We start from the raw sequence: 18,712 nt of genomic DNA, 5'->3' as shown, positions 1-18,712 counted from the left end.
GTACATCATGGTTTGTGGTTCTAAAATGTCATTACTTTCTAGCATGGCATTACTACTTAAGTAAACAGTCTGAATACATCTGCCACTACTTTTCTACTTTTTTTTTTTGTTGTTTTTGTTTTGTTTAGCTGTGAGGCCCAAGGGGAAGGTTACCCTTCTCTTATTTGTGCTCCAACTGAGGTGACAGAGAGGTCGACCACAAGGGAGCCAGTGGTCTGGAACAAGATGTGTCCAGGGTCATGACTTTCTGAAGAGTATGTTGCTTATTTATGGTGACCAGAGATGATGAAGGGAGGCGCAAAAACGTGGAACAAACACTGGCCATAGTTTGTAGTCTCTTCTTAGATCTCATGGTGAGATGGGAAAATACTTACTATGAGACGTCTAAGTATTAGGTTTGAAGTTGTGGCACTGATGAGGACTTATCAACCCTATTCTACTAGTTGCCTATAACACTAGGTTATATATTTCAAATATGCTGTAGTATTTAATAGCACAGTGCTTCTCTTTGGTTCACCATAAAGTGCTAAGTCCTTGTCTGTCCACTAAGGGGGTGCTGGTTGACGAGCGCCAGTGGGTTTTCAACAGAAGAGATGATTAAGATGCAGCTCACTATGATGCTGATTAATTAATAAATGAAACAAAGGGAAACAGTATAATAACATGTGCTATTATTACTAACCCTATATATAATAGAAAAGTTACAGTCAGTCAAAAATACAACAAAGGAAATACTTACATGATAAAATAAAGGTGGATCAATCAAAAAGCATTACTCTTAAGCAAAGAAAAAAGATTTAGCCAAAATCTGAAATCTGCAGTATTTTCCATTTATAGTTCCTGAGCAGGTAGAAAACAAATAGCAAAAACATACAATACAGAGACCACCTGGGGAACTTTTCTCTAACGTGGGAGACTGTGACACAGTTGAACAGTCACCAACAGTAAAAACGTTGTTTCTTAGTTAATGGGAATAATGAGAATGGAGTGAACTGTGAAAATACTGTAATTCTCCATCGGTTTGTCCGATTCTCCGCCTTCCTTCGTGTTTTTCCTCAACCCTCTTCAGATGTGAAGCCTACCCCCTTTTTCATGTGCCAAACGTTTTGTGCACTGGCGCGTTTTTACGCACGGCGGCACGATGAGTCTCCGGGCGTCTCGGTGGTGGGCTCTCTTCACCTCGCTTTATCTCTTTTGGTTTTTGAGTTGTTTGGCCACCGTGTCGCCTTTTGAGTTGACGCTGCTTCACACAAACGACAACCATGCACGGATCGAGGAGACCAGCGAGGACTCGAGCAAGTGTCCGGCCGGCGGTCGCTGCTTCGCCGGGGTCGCCAGGAGGTTCACCAAAGTATCAGAGATCCGGAGAAGGGAAAAGAACGTTTTGTTGCTTGATGCTGGAGACCAGTTCCAGGGAACTGTTTGGTTTAATTACTATAAAGGCGCCGAAGCAGCGCACTTCATGAACAAACTTGGTTATGATGTTATGGTAAGTACATTTTTACAGTTGTGATGTCTACACACACAGTTTCTCGGTTGGTTTGTTGTTGTTGTTGTTCCTGTTGCTGTAGTCGTAAAAGTGAGTGTTTGTTTTGTTTTGATGAGGTGAAATCAGTCCAGCCCACCATGGAATTAAATGCGTTATTTTGTATTTAAGGCGTTTGGAAACCACGAGTTTGACAATGGAGTGGATGGTCTGATCCGGCCTTTTCTTCAGAATATAAATTGCTCCGTGGTGAGTGCAAACATAAAACCTGACAAAACCCTGGCTGCGAAAGATCAGTGGCTACTACCAGCCTTACACGATCATCAGTGTGGGCTTAGAGAAAGTGGCTGTTGTTGGCTACACTACTACAGAGACCCCCTTCTTATCCCAGCCAGGTAAAAACTGTATATTAATGTCCTGGGTTGGCATGTTGTGTCATGTAGCGCCTCATGTGTACAGGGGGATAAAGCTTTAATCTTCAAGAGACATTAATCTCTGCACACAATACACACTGACATCACTTTAAACAACACTGAATCAGAGCCTTTTTCCACTGGAGTTTAAAGTGTACATCATGCTTTAATTTTCTTTATAGTGCGCCACAGCTGGACTGCAGCTGTTCTTTTTAGTAAACAACTTGATGTTGTGAGGTTTTGGCTGCTGGAAGTTTGCAACCATACAAAAGAAATCTGGCTTTTGTGTGTGTGTGTGTGTGTGTGTGTGTGTGTGTGTGTGTGTGTGTGTGTGTGTGTTAGGCCAACACCTAACGTTTGAGGATGAGGTGGAGTCACTTCAGCTTCAGGTCAATAAACTAGAAACTCTGGGCTTTAATAAGATCATCGCTTTGGGTCATTCTGGTTTTGACATGGATCGAGACATCGCCAAGCGAGTGAGAGGGATTGATGTTGTTATTGGAGGACACACCAACACGTTCCTCTATAACGGTAATTTTACACTTTAATTCACCTTTATTCTTGTGACTTTATTTTATAATTTGCTTAAATTCAGTTTGTGAATCTTTCTAACAAGCACCCCGCGCTCTCATACATAAACTTTGCCTCAGCAAATAAGTTTTGAACACCAAACCATGATGCACGATTGTTCTTTAACTTACAGAGCACAATCTCATTTTTCTCTGCAGGAAAACCTCCATCCACTGAGCGGCCAGCTGGTCCATATCCATTTATGGTGAGGTCTAACAGTGGCACGAACGTGCCAGTAGTCCAGGCCTATGCCTTTGGAAAATACCTTGGATACCTAAAAGTTAAATTTGACAAGGCTGGAAAAGTAATAGAAGCTGTTGGAAACCCCATTTTGCTGGACAGCAGCATACCTCAAGGTAGTCAACACTGCGTATCTGCTGATACGGTTTGAATATTGATTAAATATGTTTTTGGCACATAGCAGATGATCATATGATCATATAATTCAATGTATCTCACAAGGTTTTTGAACTCTCTCAGACCCAGACGTCCTCGCCGATGTGGAGAAGTGGAAGATCAGTTTGGCTCAGTACTCTGCACAGTATGTCGGACAGACCTTAGTCTACCTCAATGGGACGCTTGAAGAGTGTCGATTTCGGGAGTGCAACCTTGGTAACCTAATCTGTGACGCTATGGTAATAATTCCTTCACATCCAGTCATTAGCGTTGTTGTTGGAACGCTACTGTCTATATATGTTCAATGTTAACCTGTTTATATGTGTGTGTGTGTGTGTGTGAAACCAGATTCACCACAACATCGAATATCCAGATGAGCTACAGTGGAATCATGTTGGTATATGTATGCTGAATAGTGGTGGCATACGGACAGCTATCGATGAGCGCTCTAACAATGGTATTTCACTGCTGTTATTGTTGTTTTATTTAGTTTTTACCTCATTGGGCCTCATTGAAGTTTTTTATATAGACTATAATTGGATGTTTTTTCTTTTCTTGTAGGTTCCATAACCATGGAGGAGATCCTCAATGTTTTGCCATTCGGAGGAACCTTTGACTTGGTCCAGATAAAAGGATCCACAGTGAAAAAGGCTTTTGAACACTCTGTTCATAGATATGGTAGCAGGTCCGGAGAATTCCTTCAAGTCTCAGGTCAGTATTTTAGTTTCTGGGTCTCTTAGGAGAAAACATATTTTGATAAATATGCTAATTCAATTTGTTGCCAAGAATCAAATGAGATGGTATAAACCTAATGATTAACGCAGATGTGGCTACTGAGTATTTGACCTCTCATTTAAAAGGCGTCTTCATTTGTAACTCGAGACAGGACTCAGCTGTTCACTTCTTTCTAAAATGTTCACATTCTGTCTAGAGAAGATCACTGGTTCGAAACGCATGCAAAGGAAGCTGAGTTTTGGATGAGATGTGAAACATCTCTGAAAACACAACATGCTGTAATTTACTCTTGGACTTTTCCAGGTATTCATGTAGAGTATGACCTCTCCAGACCCGTCAACCAGCGTGTGGTATCCTTAGCCATGCTCTGCACTGAGTGCCGTGTGCCCAAATACGAGCCGTTAGACCCGGAGAAGACGTACACTGTGGTCTTGCCTTCATACATTGCCGGCGGAGGTGACAACTTTACCATGATCAAAGAGGAGCTGCTAAAGCACAACACAGGTGGGCAACAGAGACGGGTCATTAGAAACATTTGAAATGAGTTGTTCTTTTCTGTGAATATGGTGGGATTTGTGTAGTTTTACGTATAAAGTCACGAAGAAGCATTAGTTTCATTTGCTTGACAGATGTGTGTTATGTAAAAGCAAAATGAGAGCTTTTACTGAGAAATGTTTCTAATTAAAATAATTCCTATCAGACTTCCTCTGTCTCAAAGTCCCTCCCCACTGCCTTCCTTCCTGTTGCTTTGATGTGTGCGTGTGTTTCTTCAATTATAGCAGGTTTTAATCTTGGTTACATACATTTTGTCATTTATTTGGTATTTACTGGCAACGAGTTCGACCAAATTCTTGGATTACAGGGCTTAATGACAACAATCCCTGCATCCTCAGCTTTGCCAATGATAGGTGCAGATGTTTTCTTTTTCTTTTTAACTGGTAGCAATAAGTCCTTTTTTAACTGTCAATTAAATACTATTTACTTTTATTATATTTGTCTAACTTGTGTTTAACATGCTGTGCAGCTCTCTCTCTCTGCTCACAGGTGGTCTTAAACACGAGCAGCATGGTGATGGTTTTATTTCTAACATAATTCAATAATTAACAAAATTTCCCCATCTCTCTCTCAGGTGATATGGATATTTCGGTTTTATCCAAATACATCTCAGATATGAAGCGCGTGTATCCTGCGGTGGAAGGCCGGATCACATTCAGGAACTCGGCCGCGTGCATCGTGGGCCGCTTCGGACTGTTGCTGCTGGGTTTATGTCTGTCCTTGAAATTGTGACAAAGAGAAGCTCAACTTTGGCTGCTCAGTTTTTTTACATAACTGAAAATGTCGTGACTATAATTATTCAAAATGGGCCGACAGTTATTTATTATTTACATAATTCATTTAATTTCATTTAGCAAATAGCAATTTTGTGCAAATCCTACATTTTAATTAATTTGTATGAAAATGTACGTTTCAATTAATAATGTAAAAATGCCCTTCAGACATGTTTTAAGTCCTGTCGCAAAGGTCATATTGAATTAGTCAAGCCATAAAACAAGTGAAAGAACAACAACAAACTTCCATTTTGACTTTGCAAATTGCTACTTATCCCAAATAACTTTATAATCAATTCAGAACCATTTGTGAATTTGTAATCAAACTTTATTTACCAACATGTTTGTCTACGTCTGAGGCATTAGTTGAATTATTAAAGTGTTAATAAGTTGCAGCGGTTTTGGGGAATTAGGTCCTCATTAATATGCAAATATATGCAGCAAGGTGGTTTAAAACCTAAGCCAGTCTGAGTTATCATGATGTCGCACATGTCATGTACCACAGTAGTGGAAAGTAAAAATGGTGCAATAAACAAAATGGTGAACTAACCGAGGTGTTGGGATAAGACAAACTGGCTCCAGCCAACCAATCAGAACAGAGAAGTAAATACCACAAAGAGCCTCAGTGTGACTTTGCTCTGCATTAAATTTGAGTTACCTGCCTCCTCCTCTCTCACTCACACCTTCTGATTGTGTGAACAGATTTCAGTTGAGGGGTGTCAGATGCTGACGTGAGCTTCATAGAACTATTCACTGTATAATAGTATGGTAGCGTGAAATTGAAAAAGTAATTCATTTAAAGGTTTACTACATCAAACGGATGCACACCATGCACTGTTTACGCTTATGTTTAAGAACCATCACACAAGCAGCAGTGTGAGTTGCTTTTATTACAACATTTATTTTACAAAATGACACATGCGGCAGAAATAGCTTCTGTTTCCTCTTCTTGTCATCTGCATGCTGGTTTTTTAATAACCAGATCAACGTTAGCCAGTCATGAAGGATACACTACTGTCATCTTAAGCAATCATGTCAGCTCATGTTCATTGCATTGTTCGTTTTACATCCATGGAGCCAACACGGATGTCTCCTTCTGTCCCTGCTGCTGAAAACAAAACCATACAGTAAGCTGTTGTAACATGACTGTGAATAAAAGCTCCTGACAAGTGCAATGTATCAATGCATTCACATATGCATAGAGAAAATGCCCTTTCTATTATTAAGCATGGGTATTAGCATTAGTCAGACATCATTGTAAACCGTCTCAGGTTTCACTAGTTGGAGAGCAATGATGACCAAATTTATTCATATGTCCCAGCAACCCTGCAAAGAATAAGCTGGTAGTAGGTGGATGAATAGTCTATAATAGACTATATTTCTGTAGAGACTAAAGCTAGTTGTTGTTTACCTTGTTCAGCTCAGGAAATAGTTCCTGAATGGTGATGTCCAACAGCACGTACGTCAGCTGAGGAAGGAAAGGAAGAAGAAAAGCATTAACACAAGTCATCTTTAAATGATTTATTAAAAACAAAACAATATATGGCTGTATCCATAACATCCAACCTAAGTATGAGTCCAGAGATACTGTATATGGAAGGAATACTGGCCCAAATTCACTGTCACTGCCACTTCCCAGGTCTTTTTTTGTATTACAGAAACGTGTACTAAATGTAAACTGTGTGTGTCCTTGTACCTGTTTGTTGAGAATTGGCTGTTGCAGTCCATCGAAGAGGAGACGTACCCCTTCATACTTGGCCTCCTCTCCAATACATTTCCCCAGAAAGTCTAAAGATAAATGACTTGTGAATTCCCACCCAACATATGAAATTGACCCTTTTTACTTAGGTCTGTACATTTGTCCTGTAATATGAAATGTCAGCACGAAAGAACTGAACGACTACCTGGAATATAGCTCATCATCTCTTCAAAAGTCTTCTTCGCCCTCCTCTGCTTCTCTTGGATCGAGCGGGGTGGACTGCTCTCACAGAAAACTGTGTCTAGAAGACCAAGAAATATACACATGTCATTTAATTTAAAGATTGGTGCCACTTTCATGTTTCTCTTTTATAGGAACATATACAGTATATAATATCGCGCCGCAAACTGTATTATACCTCGAAGTAAGGTGATGAGTGAGACAAGCCGCTGCTCCTGGACCACTTGGTTCAGTTTGTACTGAAGATAGTAATCAGTGTAGGTTTCCAGCGTGTTCTTGAACAGGATCCTTCCTCCCATTAGGAGGTGGTGGAACCAGTCGGGGATGTGGAAGACAACTCGGCCTGACAACCACGAAGAGGAGAAGAGAAACAGCGACAGAATGAACTGTATATATCTTTATTTATTCCTCATTTCATGTAAAAGACAACAACTGAGTTTCAGAAAACGTTTATACAAATATAAAATAATTCAATATATGTGATGAATGGGGTTCGATGGACAAACTGCAATAAACAAACTCCACTCACCCACATACATTAAGTAGTCATACACTCCTTCAACGGTGATCATTTCCATGAAGTAGTTCTGATTGTGTCTCTTCTCTGTCATCTCTGATCGGTTGGCGTTGTTTTTGAAGAGGTCATTGAAGAGCTGAGAGGCAGGGACAAGACATTTTGCCAAGTACTTGTCAGTTTTGAGTTCAGAGTACTTCAATTTCAAAACAACTGAATTCGAGTAATACAAGACAAAGCTTCAAGTATTCTGAAGCAATTTAACATTTCAAGCAACAATGAACAATGTTTTGTTCTAGTACTTAAATTAGATTATTATTATTAAGTCCAGGCTTGCAAAATAAGAGAGAGAGAGTGTATGACAAAGACTGGATTACCAACCTTTTTGTCATTTTCTGAGGTGGGGCTCAGAATAGTGAGCTCAGGGCGGCTGGGTTTGGGTTTGGGAGATTCACAGGAGTTGAAGAAGGACTGGATGAAAGGCTCCAGATGTTGCCCTTTCTGACAGAGAAAGCAGTAATCTGTATAAGTTGCAGTGACAGTATCATTTCTCTTGTAGGTGTATTAGTCACATAAAAAGGTCTGACACACACACACACATACACACACCTTGTGATAGGAATGCATTTCTTACCTCTTTTATCAGTTTGCTGGGAACTGACTTGATGATTTTTCCTGTGAAAAATAAAAAGTTTATTTTAGTGACGCATGGTTTTGTCCTATTTCGCCTTTGTCCGAGACACAGTTACCTTTTCACCACAACCCAAGGTCAGGCTGATGAAACATTTCCACAGTGTGTTTGACATGTTTAAATATAAACCATCTTATGGGTTTCAGTCCCATTCAACCTGTTCGACAATAATGTGCATTATACTGTACCCAGGTTCACGTCAGGTAACATCTTATCCAGGAACTGAGACTCCATACTATGAGGAGACAGGAAGTCAGCGAGGAGCTGACTGTTGCTCAGCTCTGGGTGCTGCAGAAGTTTCTGCACAGAAAAACAAGCAAAGACGCGACGTTGTAAGTCGTCTTCTTCTGCAGATGGACATTATTATTATTCAGAGCACCTTGGGACGAAGTGTTGGTTTTAAAATATATTTGCAATTAGAAGCGGAGCTGAGTAAAAGCAGGTGCAGCATATTAGTCAGGTTCCCATGTGACCACATTCAATTACAGATGTGTTCTCATGGACTATACCTGTACTTGCACATGTCAAAGTAGTGTTTCGTTCATTCGCTCTAGGTTTTATTTTGACGTAGGTGATACATCCCAGTGAATATTTTGACTGCTTTTGGTGCTGTCAGCTGTTGTGAGCACAGACCATTAAAAGTTTTTCCCTTGGTGGTTCGCTCAAGGATGCTCCAGTGTGGAAACATCTGGGATCAGTGAGTCAGCTGGCAAAACGTAATAGAGTCATAAGCAAGTGTGTTGAGGAATAAATCTCAGAGTGCAAACAATGTGCAGTTGCGAATTTGGACACTTTTCCTTAAAACACAGTCTCAAATCTCTTAAAAGTTTTTTTTTACCACCTGTCTATGGTCCGGAGATAAGAACTGTTCTTCACTATTTGAAATTGATCACTTTAAAAAGGCTATTTTCTGAAATTACACATGGGGTGTTCCTGTCAGGATGCTGGAACAGATGCTCGAGAACAGTGACTGTTCCAATTTAATCTTGCTGTCTGGTCACTCCAGTACCGCCTGTTTATCCAGGTGCACTGGGCTGAAAGGTTTATGTCTGGAATGCTGTGTTTAATTTTGATGATTGCAGCTTACAGTATTTCACTTGAAGTAAATTACTATTCATATATTGTAAGAACTGTGTATCTCTCTGCCTAGTTAAATACATACAACCATAATCACAGGGAAGACTGCTGACCTGTTAGGAAGACATCATTGACTGAGCTCTCATTCGCAGAGTGCTGTATTAAAGCATATTTGTCAGAAGTTGACTGGAACAAAAAAGTATGATAGGAAAAGGTGCAAAAGCAACAGGTACAAAGAGCTTCACAAGGAGTGGACTAAGGCTGGAGTCAGTGGCATCCTAAGCCACCATGGATGCTAGATTCCTAGTTTCAAACCACTGCTAAAACACAGACGACATCAGACGTGTCTTATTTGGACCAAGAAGAAAAATAATTAGACAAAATCTGCTTTTCAGATGAAAGTAAAAGGTCCCAGAGTCTAGAGGAACTGAAGCTGTCATCTGCTGGTGTTGGTCTACTGTGCTTTATCAAGTCTAAAGACAGTGCAGTTGTCTACAAAGAGATTTTAGAGCACTTCATGCTTCTGCTTGCTGATGAGCTTTATGGAGATGATTCGCCAGCTAACTCTCAAGACATTAGCAGGGTCACCCTATCTGTAGGGTAATATTCCAATTTTTAAGACACCCTAGTATCTGTCCAATCAAATTCAGAACTAAAAGACTTAAGTGTCCTCTACCTGAAGATACTCCTGGAACTCCTCTCGCTTTGATGTGAGGAACTCGTAATTCTTGGGGCCAATAATTCTCTTCGAAGGCAACTGTGCATCTGGAAACGAGCCTGCAGAAAGAAGAGGATTTCACACTGAACACTGAAAAAAATCATTTTTAGTGATTTTTTAAATTGGAAAGCTTCATTTGGAAGAAGGAATCTCTGAATTCACTGTTAGATCTCAATTCTGGTGGTAAATTTCTTCCTTATGACAGTGAATAAAAACAAACCAGTGCACAGGTGCTTCAATAAAACTGAAGTATCAATATGATGAAAACTTACCATGAAATTCTGTGAGCTTTGACTCAAGCACATAGAACTCCAGATATCTCCTGTACACAGACCAATGCTCAGTCTCGTGTCCCACTGCAGAGAAACACAGAGAAATCTATTGTCAGACCAATAAGTTAGATATTGTTACCACACATTAGTCAAATGTTTCCTTTAAATGCAAATCTATATCTATATCCTACAGAAATGGAACAGCTCACTCTGCTTCTTCAAACAGCAAAGCAGAATGACCTCTCTCAGACTAGTCCTTTCTGCCTCACCTGCCTTCCTGTCATTGCGCTCCACATCAATACAGAACACGGGAATCCTCTCCCTCTTCACATCGTCGTCATAGAAATCGATGTACGGGATGGTGATGTTCCAGGCCGAGAGGTTTCGAGGGGTGCTGGGGGTGGAAGCCGCCTCCATGGGGGAGTCGTCCTCCAGCACCATCATGGCTTCCTCCACCTTGAAGGTTGAGAGAGGTCAAGGGCAAGCAGAGTAGGCCTTCTCTGAAGTTGTTAAGTTAAACATGGTGAAAAGTTCATAGCGCAGCTAAACACGGCTGATTAAACTTAAATGAAACATGAGGCAGGTGGAGATTACATGTTGTATATGCTGTTTAAAGAGTGTGAAACATGTTTCGTCATAAATTCAGTATCAAGAACTCTCTGAGAAGAAGAAGTTCGACTGGATTTTTGGACACTCCTCTTTCGGGAATCATGTAAATGTCTTGGGAATTTAGACAGAAGTGATCACAAACTACATCATGTGATTGCATCAACTTGGAAAGCTCTAGGGGGAACTTTGCACACATGGGAGACAGATTTTGTTAACTGTGGCTTTCTTTTCTTTACTCACCGATGCCCCCAGGTGGCAATTACCATAACAGTGTAGAGGACCGCTTTGGTTGTAATTTTCTTTTTTGCAATAGAGTGGTTATTTTTAATTTAGTTAAAATTAAACTGGTGTGAAAGATAATTTTGATAATTGGTATTGCATTAAATTTTAGATTAACCCAACTCAGGTCCTTTGGTTTGTGTTTTATCTGGTAGTGGAAATAAAGCAACAGACCCAACATCACTTGTTTGTGCTTGTGTCATTCTGTGACAATAAACAAATTAATTCATCTAGATTAGCTTTACCATATCGTCCTCTCCCTCCACCAGCCCATAAGATGGCAGCATGGCTCCCTCCATGGTAGTGCTCTTGAACACTCCTTTGATCTTACTGCCAATGCGGCTGATCCCAAAGGACTCGCCCCTCTTTGATGTGTTCCTGCAGGCCAAACAAAGAGGTTATTAGAGAATGAGTGGTGGAGGAGATATGCATGGCTTCAGCAAAGCACATGCAGCTTGAGAGAGATGGCACAGAAAAATCCAATACGGAAAGGGGAGAGTGGGGGGGGGGGGGAAGGAAAGAGCACTGTACGGCACTGGCATCATGGGAAGAAGGAGAAAGAAGCTAAGGTAGCCAAACCAAAGCGAAAATATCACTTTACAGCCATAGTCACAATGAAATGCCTGGGTTGTTGGTTAGGGACCAAAAGCAAACACAGCGCACAGCAGGGAGCAGTGATTTCATTACAGGTGTCTAGTTTCAGTGGGATCACAACTTTATAATGGCTGCAAAAATGTCTGATCAGCTACAGACAGGTGCACTGTGCCTGTTAGAATAAAATAAATCACCATATCGCCATGGTGAGGCCCAATACACAAGAAGCTAAACACTGAAAAGTCACTGCAGTGACAAAAACAACAGGTTGTATTGTGAGTTGGAGGAAGGGTAAATGACAAATAATAAAGATCCCATGCATCCATCCCACCATGCAGGCATCTGGCTGGGACTGGGGTCACATGGGGTCAACACGACATTACACCGAGCGACCTGCGATACACAGATGGACCCTGACTTACTTGGGTGATGAGTGGCGGTGGGATAGCGAGCCGTATGGGAAGGTTGTGAACGTGGACTGGGCATGGAGGGAGTTAAAAGATGCAGGTGAAGAGCTGCCAGAGGCGGTGAAGAGTGAGGATGGGGATTCGGGGCTCCAGTCCCAGGAACTATAAGCAGAACAGGGTCACGTCCCCACAGACAAGAGGAGGGAGAGGACTGTGGTTCATCCCAGGGCAGGCAGTATGGTGGTTACAGAATCAGAGGGGACATACAGTCACAGACAGAGCACGGTGACAGCAATACATAGATGGAGTAACGAGCGGACGGACGGGCAGACTGGTGGGGGTTTGCTGAATCACAAACATGAGGGAGGTTTAGGCTCTTAGTTGGTTAGTGTTATCCAGCGGACTGCCGCTGAAATCTACTGTCTCTCGTGTCTCCTCTGAGTGGCACAATAGATGCTGCTTTGAAAGCTGCCTTTATAACAAGATCGCTCTTATAACCAAGTGAAAAAAAACAAACATACAACCGGTAAACATCCTTCCCGTGCTCCCCTGATGCTTCAATCAGCCATTCTGAAACAAGCTAACACACATTTTCTGGGAAAAAATATGTAAAAACTAAAGCCTAAACCTTTAAAAATGAAGTTTTTAATATTGAACATATTCAGCAGCATGAATCTTGATCAGCTTGATTAACAAATGATTAATGACTCATGCTCCAATTGTGAAGATTAACTGATTAAAGTCACTTTTCTCCATCTTCTCTCACTTGCATTTACAGTAAAGGCACCAAATGGAACACAGATTTGTTGGTAAAATGACTTTAGCACTAAATCTATATCATTATTACATTATCAGCTACTTCTCGGTGACCCAAAGCCGCTGTGGGTCCAGGTCACAGTGAATTTGTCAAATAGGCAGCACATGTTCCTCTGCGGACCAGTCAGGCAAGAATGAAGTGTCTTTTGTATCTTGCGTGCAGCAGCACTGCTCAGCCAGCCACTATTTTAATCAGCAGGCTAATGCCTTATACTCACCGAATGTCATCCAAACTGAGGCTATTTCTGGAACAATATGCACAAGGAGTTAGTGGCAGGGCCTGGTGGCCACATACACACCACACCTCGTGATAGAAAACATTACAGACAATTGCTGGACTCTAATTTACTAACAATTTAATTCCCATTATGTCACAAAATAAAAAATATATATATTTTAGAGCTAATTTACAGATTATTTAAGATTATTACAACAAAACTCGATTCATGTTTATATTTGATGGCTTATACTATACTACCAAACACGGTGGCCATTGAGATTCATTATAGGTTTTAAGAAACAGTGAAAATTAGTTAAAAGTTATTTTAAATTCACCTGTGCCTCTCATCAGATAACTGATGAATTTTGCTACACACAAAACACAAAAGCAGCGAAACCTACCTGCTCATCTTGGAATTCCTGGCAGGGGATTCAGCCCCTCTCAAAAGCTGACGGAAGTACTGGACGGCGACATGAAAATGCAAAACAAATCCACAGTTCAGATCAATCAAACACTGCACACACAAATCTGGTAGAGCATAAAAGCCACATTAAAGAAATACGCAGCTATGTGTGGTGAGTGGACCCTTTATGCTTTAACAATAATCATCACCATCCGGCTTATTTTGCATTATTTGGGTTTTTTTATGGAAATAATATATTATTTTGCAGACGTTCTATTCATGCAGGGCTGTGGCCCGCTGTGGACAATGGCTGAGCACGGTCCACTCAGCTGTATTCATTGAAAACAGTCTCTGAGGGGTGAAATTTGGCTTGGCAGTTTTGGCACATTGCCAGAGTTGTTTCATTGGCCAGTTGCACGTCTGGTATTGATGACTCAGACAATAGTGGTTGGTGGCTGAGAGATCGGAAGAGGACAGCGCAAGAGAGTCAACAGATTCCAAACGGGCTCTAATTTCAGCAGATGTATATTTTTCTACAATCAACATTCACGTGTTGGAGAATATTAACATCCAATCTGAGCAGAGACAGTCACATTTATGAAAATACTGTATTCAGAATGCAAACTTGAGTGATGTATTTCTTTGTATGGACTCAAACCTCATCGCTGTGACAGAACATAGGGGTGAAAACGTTCTCCAGGAGGGACAGGACGTGCTCGTAGGCTTCAAACAAACACCTCATGGTCTGCAGTTTCACCACCTCTGCAAATGGGCCCTCTGCAACTGAGAAAATAAACCAAAGTACACTCTATTAATAGCATAGACAATTGTTAAAGCGTGTGTTTGTAAGTTGAATTTGAGTGATTTTGAGAAAGCACTGTTACTTACTGTTGCGTATTTCCTCCACTATAAAGGGATCAAAGCGGATCTTGTCGATGCTCTCATCCAAACAGTAGGTCTCATAGATCTTCTTCACCTCTTCATGAAGCATCATCTTCTCTGAGTCAGACAGCTCTGGGCACAGTATCTTATCGTTGAATTCCTCTGAGGGGTTAATGCAGTAAGACATATCAGTTTCATTGTGTATGAATGTGTTACTATGCAGTGTCAAGAGTATAGACGGTACTTAGTGAGTTGTGCTGTTAATTTTTGACTCCAGATTAAGAAGCAAGAGTGTGACACCTACATTACCCAAGCCGTTTTTTAAGTTTCAGATGATGAAAGTCTCAGTGGTGGCAAAGCATTAAAAAACACTTACCAACTGCAAGGCAGAACTGCAGCACGTGGACAGCCCCCTCCTGCTTTAGGAAGTTCATGAAACGGAAAAGAAGGTCTTGCTGTTCTCTGATCTCTTTCAACTCCAGTTTCAGCACCTGACCCATGAAAAAAAGAGGCAGCAAGACAAGACAGAACAAAAAGGACTGCTAAGAAAAAGGGCACTCGCAGCTGTGATAGTGCTTAAGCCCGAGTCGAATGAGACACTTACCGAGGATTTTTTGTTGCGAGCATCAGAATACTTCTGCAGGAAGGGAACCAGCGTTGAAGTTTGTTCTGTAGCTTCTTCAGGCTAAAACGACAAAAGTCAATGGAACATGTTTACTACACATAAATTAAACAAAATGTAAACAGACTGTATAGTGCTGTATACGTACAGGGGAGTTGTCGATGAAAATCAAAATTAAGTGATTCACGGTGTCCTGAAAAAAGACAGCACCCAGTAAGCTCAAAAAAGTCATACAGTAGTTATGATGTCATAAAGAGATGCATCGTAACATTATTAATATGCTTACTAAATGTTAATCTAGGATAGTCTTAGGCTTATGCATTGTATCAGCAGAAGGCTTCAACAGTTTTGCATTCAGAAAATCAGCCCTTCAATGTGTCTACACTCACAGGATCAGCCAAGTAGTCCATTGAAGGGAGGAAGACAGAACCAGCCAAGACTTCTCTTATCAGGAGAGTAAGAGATCTGAGAGGAGTGAAGAGATAAGGCAGCAGGAAATAAGGAAGTGAAAGAGTGAGAGGACTGATCTGATCTGATCTGATCTGCTTTTGTATAGTTTCAGTGATGCCAGGATTTCTCCTAGACGAACAATGACGTGCACTGATGCTGTAATGCTTTGTGTGGGAGCACGGCGTGCCCTTTACTGTGACAGCATCGAATTACCTGCAGTCTGCGGCCTTCGGTGGCAGAATGTAGGGGAAGAGCATCTCAGTCAGTTTCCTGAGGTAGAGAAGCTCATCTCTGCGACTGCGAAGAGCCACGTGGAGATCAGGGCCGTATTCCTCCAGAGCAGCTTGTTGAAGATACTCTGTGTTCTTTACTACACAGGAGAACAGAAAGTGGATGCTGTTGTTTCTTTGTTTGTTTTTTACTGTAAACAAAATTAAAGTTGTGATGCTCTACATCTGTTGTACCTTTCTGCCTCGCTTTGCTGATTATTTCAATGTGCTTCATGGAAACTTTAAGAAGCTTTTGCGTGATGAGTGAAGCCACATCCACCTGAGAGAGAGACAAAATGATTCAGTTAGCAAAATTCACAACCAATCAAACAACAGCCCAAGCCTGTAACTTCACATGACGTGCGATTTGTCACCTTCTGGGTTCGACGGACCAACACAGCTGCAAAGAAACGTAAAGTTACTCTCAGCTCATCGACAAGCGCCTCATCATCTGTGATGTCTCTGAAGAAGAACAAAAAAACAAACGGTCACATCCGTCACTGCACATCAACATAACACAGCCCAGCAACATGCAGAAAACACAGCAAAAAGGGGGTTACCTGTACCAAGGATACACAAAATTTTCCAGGACCAGCTCCAGAATCTTGAAAAGAAAAACAAAGCACTGTTTATGAGATAATATGGTCATTTAAAATAAAAGTGACATCAAATTTTAAAAGTCATATATGCATTACCTCTGACAGAGAAGCATCCACCTTAGAGGGAACTTTTAGGTCCAGCCATGGCTGATAGTTTTCCAGTAGTAGGGTCGGCCTAACAAAACATATCATTAAACAAAGTGGAAAGCAAAAACTGCATCTTACCACTAGAGCGCAGTGTCAAATCTTCCATTAAGTCAAGAGAAAACACACACCCTGAACTAATATTGACAGACCAAATGCAAAATGATGAATTTGTCGTCTGTTCTAGTTAAAAGATTATACACATTGTTTCACTTTGATTCCATCTCTAATAACACACAAAAAAACAAAACAGAAAAAGCGTTCTTCGTCTACTACTGCTACATCACACCACCACCACTTATCTCACCTGTGACGTTTGCATTTGATTTTTCCACAAACAGCGCAGCTGTGGCCCAGTGGAAACAGCTCCTGCTGGTACGACTGTAAGAGAAACAGCAATGATCCCATCAACCATTCACTCTACCAGGAAAAGCATAGGGAGTTTGGGGTCTTAGCAGCGCGTCAGTAAAGCATCAAAACGGCTAATCTTCATATTTATTTGTGTGTTTTCTGATATTCAATTCTGAACATCACTGAAAATCAGCATGTACTGAGATAACCTACCCATAATTATTAATATGAGAATAGATATCCACCAAAGATGCATAAGATCTGGAATACTGTAAAATAAAAATTTGGATAGCATCAGACAGTTGAACTCGGTAATTACTGCATTCTGATCTACCTTGGTCTTTGGTTTGATGGAGACTAAGATGTTGGGCAGCAAAGACTCGGGCCCCAAAGAGCAGTAGAAAGTGACGACTCCAGCCAGGAAGGACCAGAACACCATTATAATGTGAATGTATCTATGAAGAAAACACAAGGAATACACTACAATTAATAACATGAAACATTATAAAACCTGGGGAATCGAAATAAGGGTTTTTATAGATGAACTACTCACCTGTTTAAAAGCACAGTGGACAGAAGCAGGACCAGCAGCAGAAAGCAGAAGACTGGATACTGTCGACCCAGCTCTCTAAGGCGGTCCAGATGGACTCTGCGTCTGAGTTTCTGTAAATAATCCCTGATGCAACCCATCTTTGCATGTGCATATGTCGTCTACAGTTTCTTACTGCAGCATAAAGAGCTCATTATGGAGGGTTACATGTCAACTAGGGCGCGCAGCTACGACACATAACAACTCACGATCGTGTTTGCTTCTTCTTAGCTTCAGCTGCCGAGCAGGTTGCGGTGACTGTATTTAGAAACTCCGACACTTACTGTCAGGGTACGGTGCATGTTATGGGCCATTTTTCAACGAGGTCCGGCAGCGACGCCATGAATTTGCAGAACAGATCCGCAGGCGTGCGATGTGCGCTGTGCAGCACACAGCTGTCCACAGCTGGATTAGCGGTGATTACACAGCATCGTCCGTCCCAAAGCTGCGGTCGCTGGCTCAGTGTGGAGCTAATGGCTCCGGTGCTCTAGCTGTCACTCCTGCCCACCGAGGGACCGCGGCTGGTGCCTTGTTGACGCGTGATGTCACCTCCGCTGTGCTCACGGAGAAAACACAGCAGCCTGGAAAACACTGCTTCCTGTAGTTTTATCGACAAGAAAAATCAAAAAACAATGTACCAGCTGCTCGAATAAGGAGCTAAACCTAAACCTTAAAATGCGATGCTGTGTTTCAAATTTACCAGAAGAGCCAGCAGAGGAGGGGGCGCCATGTTCATTGTTGTTTTCTTAAATAACGGACTTCCACTGGGTTTACGTCGAATTATTTAAAAGGCTAATAAGTTGCTATAACACTTAAATAAACCCGACAACACGTAGAAACTGAAATACTCATCAGTTTCAGCTTTTTCTTTGTTTATTTTTTAGGAAGCTGCTGTGAACACTGTCGCTAGGTTACCCGCATCACTGCAGTTGTTATGGTTACCTACTGTGTTCAGTGATTCAACCACCTCAATAGAAACCAGATCAGAGATATTGTCAGTACAAGTGGCCCTATGCATCTGCAGGTATTGCTTAGAAATGAGTTAATCAGCACTCAAATGGTAAAACAAACCTGTCAAAATTAAGCTGAACATAATCTTGTTTATATAGAAACACAGTTAAAGACCTAAACTGCTCTTCAACCTAGTAAGAGAATAGTATGTGAAGGTCCAAGTCGTTTAGGGAAGTCATTACTTCCTCAGTCATTATTTATGCAAGAGAAAATGAGAGGCCAGTAATGTGCCTTATTTAAAGACACATCTTCTCTGTTGGCTTTTCTAAAGCACAAGTCTTTTTTAGTGTTAAACAGCCTTCAGAGTTACAATCTAATATCACACTGT

The 18,712-nt window shown here is 41.2% G+C and overlaps 2 protein-coding genes across 8 annotated transcripts; one reads left to right on the top strand and one right to left on the bottom strand.

The window, feature by feature from the left end:
- The first annotated feature begins 1,109 nt into the window (after positions 1 to 1,109).
- Positions 1,110 to 6,100, top strand: LOC113148124 (snake venom 5'-nucleotidase-like). Its single transcript, XM_026339632.1, is given in 10 exon segments — positions 1,110 to 1,489; positions 1,658 to 1,774; positions 1,776 to 1,881; positions 2,242 to 2,430; positions 2,628 to 2,825; positions 2,950 to 3,104; positions 3,214 to 3,322; positions 3,427 to 3,576; positions 3,904 to 4,104; positions 4,730 to 6,100. Coding segments are annotated over 10 exon segments (1,731 nt in total). The 5' UTR covers positions 1,110 to 1,141; the 3' UTR covers positions 4,888 to 6,100.
- Positions 5,800 to 18,113, bottom strand: LOC113148122 (sorting nexin-14). 7 transcript variants are annotated; one of them, XM_026339626.1, is made up of 30 exons: positions 17,338 to 18,111; positions 17,119 to 17,239; positions 16,741 to 16,814; positions 16,386 to 16,464; positions 16,251 to 16,294; positions 16,065 to 16,152; positions 15,886 to 15,970; positions 15,635 to 15,791; positions 15,361 to 15,436; positions 15,120 to 15,164; positions 14,954 to 15,034; positions 14,726 to 14,840; positions 14,356 to 14,511; positions 14,126 to 14,250; positions 13,466 to 13,524; positions 13,063 to 13,089; positions 12,044 to 12,190; positions 11,273 to 11,405; positions 10,409 to 10,595; positions 10,140 to 10,223; positions 9,826 to 9,926; positions 8,261 to 8,372; positions 8,016 to 8,056; positions 7,763 to 7,882; positions 7,397 to 7,520; positions 7,046 to 7,210; positions 6,833 to 6,928; positions 6,625 to 6,716; positions 6,340 to 6,396; positions 5,800 to 6,036 (listed from the first exon to the last, which is right to left on the bottom strand). In XM_026339626.1, exons 1-30 carry the CDS (start codon positions 17,472 to 17,474, stop codon positions 5,992 to 5,994), a joined length of 2,973 nt encoding a protein of 990 aa, XP_026195411.1. In that variant the 5' UTR covers positions 17,475 to 18,111; the 3' UTR covers positions 5,800 to 5,991. The 7 variants fall into 7 exon arrangements, 6 of the variants coding, with proteins under 6 accessions (XP_026195411.1, XP_026195412.1, XP_026195413.1 ...); XM_026339627.1 differs by having other exon boundaries at positions 5,800 to 6,033; XM_026339628.1 differs by lacking the exon at positions 13,063 to 13,089.
- Between the last annotated feature and the right edge of the window lie 599 nt (positions 18,114 to 18,712).

This window comes from Anabas testudineus, chromosome 22 (assembly GCF_900324465.2).
Source record: "Anabas testudineus chromosome 22, fAnaTes1.2, whole genome shotgun sequence".
NCBI classification, from domain to species: Eukaryota; Metazoa; Chordata; class Actinopteri; order Anabantiformes; family Anabantidae; genus Anabas; species Anabas testudineus.
Note: the sequence above shows the minus strand (reverse complement) of the source record. Positions and strands in the feature narration are given on the sequence as shown.

Coding starts and splice junctions, on each gene's coding strand:
- LOC113148122 (XM_026339626.1), bottom strand. CDS start 17,474: ATGGGTTGCATCAGGGATTATTTACAGAAACTCAGACGCAGAGTCCAT. Junction 15,971..16,064: donor TGGTCCGTCGAACCCAGAAG/GTGACAAATCGC, acceptor TCTCTCTCTCAG/GTGGATGTGGCTTCACTCAT. Junction 10,596..11,272: donor TGGAGGGAGAGGACGATATG/GTAAAGCTAATC, acceptor TCAACCTTCAAG/GTGGAGGAAGCCATGATGGT.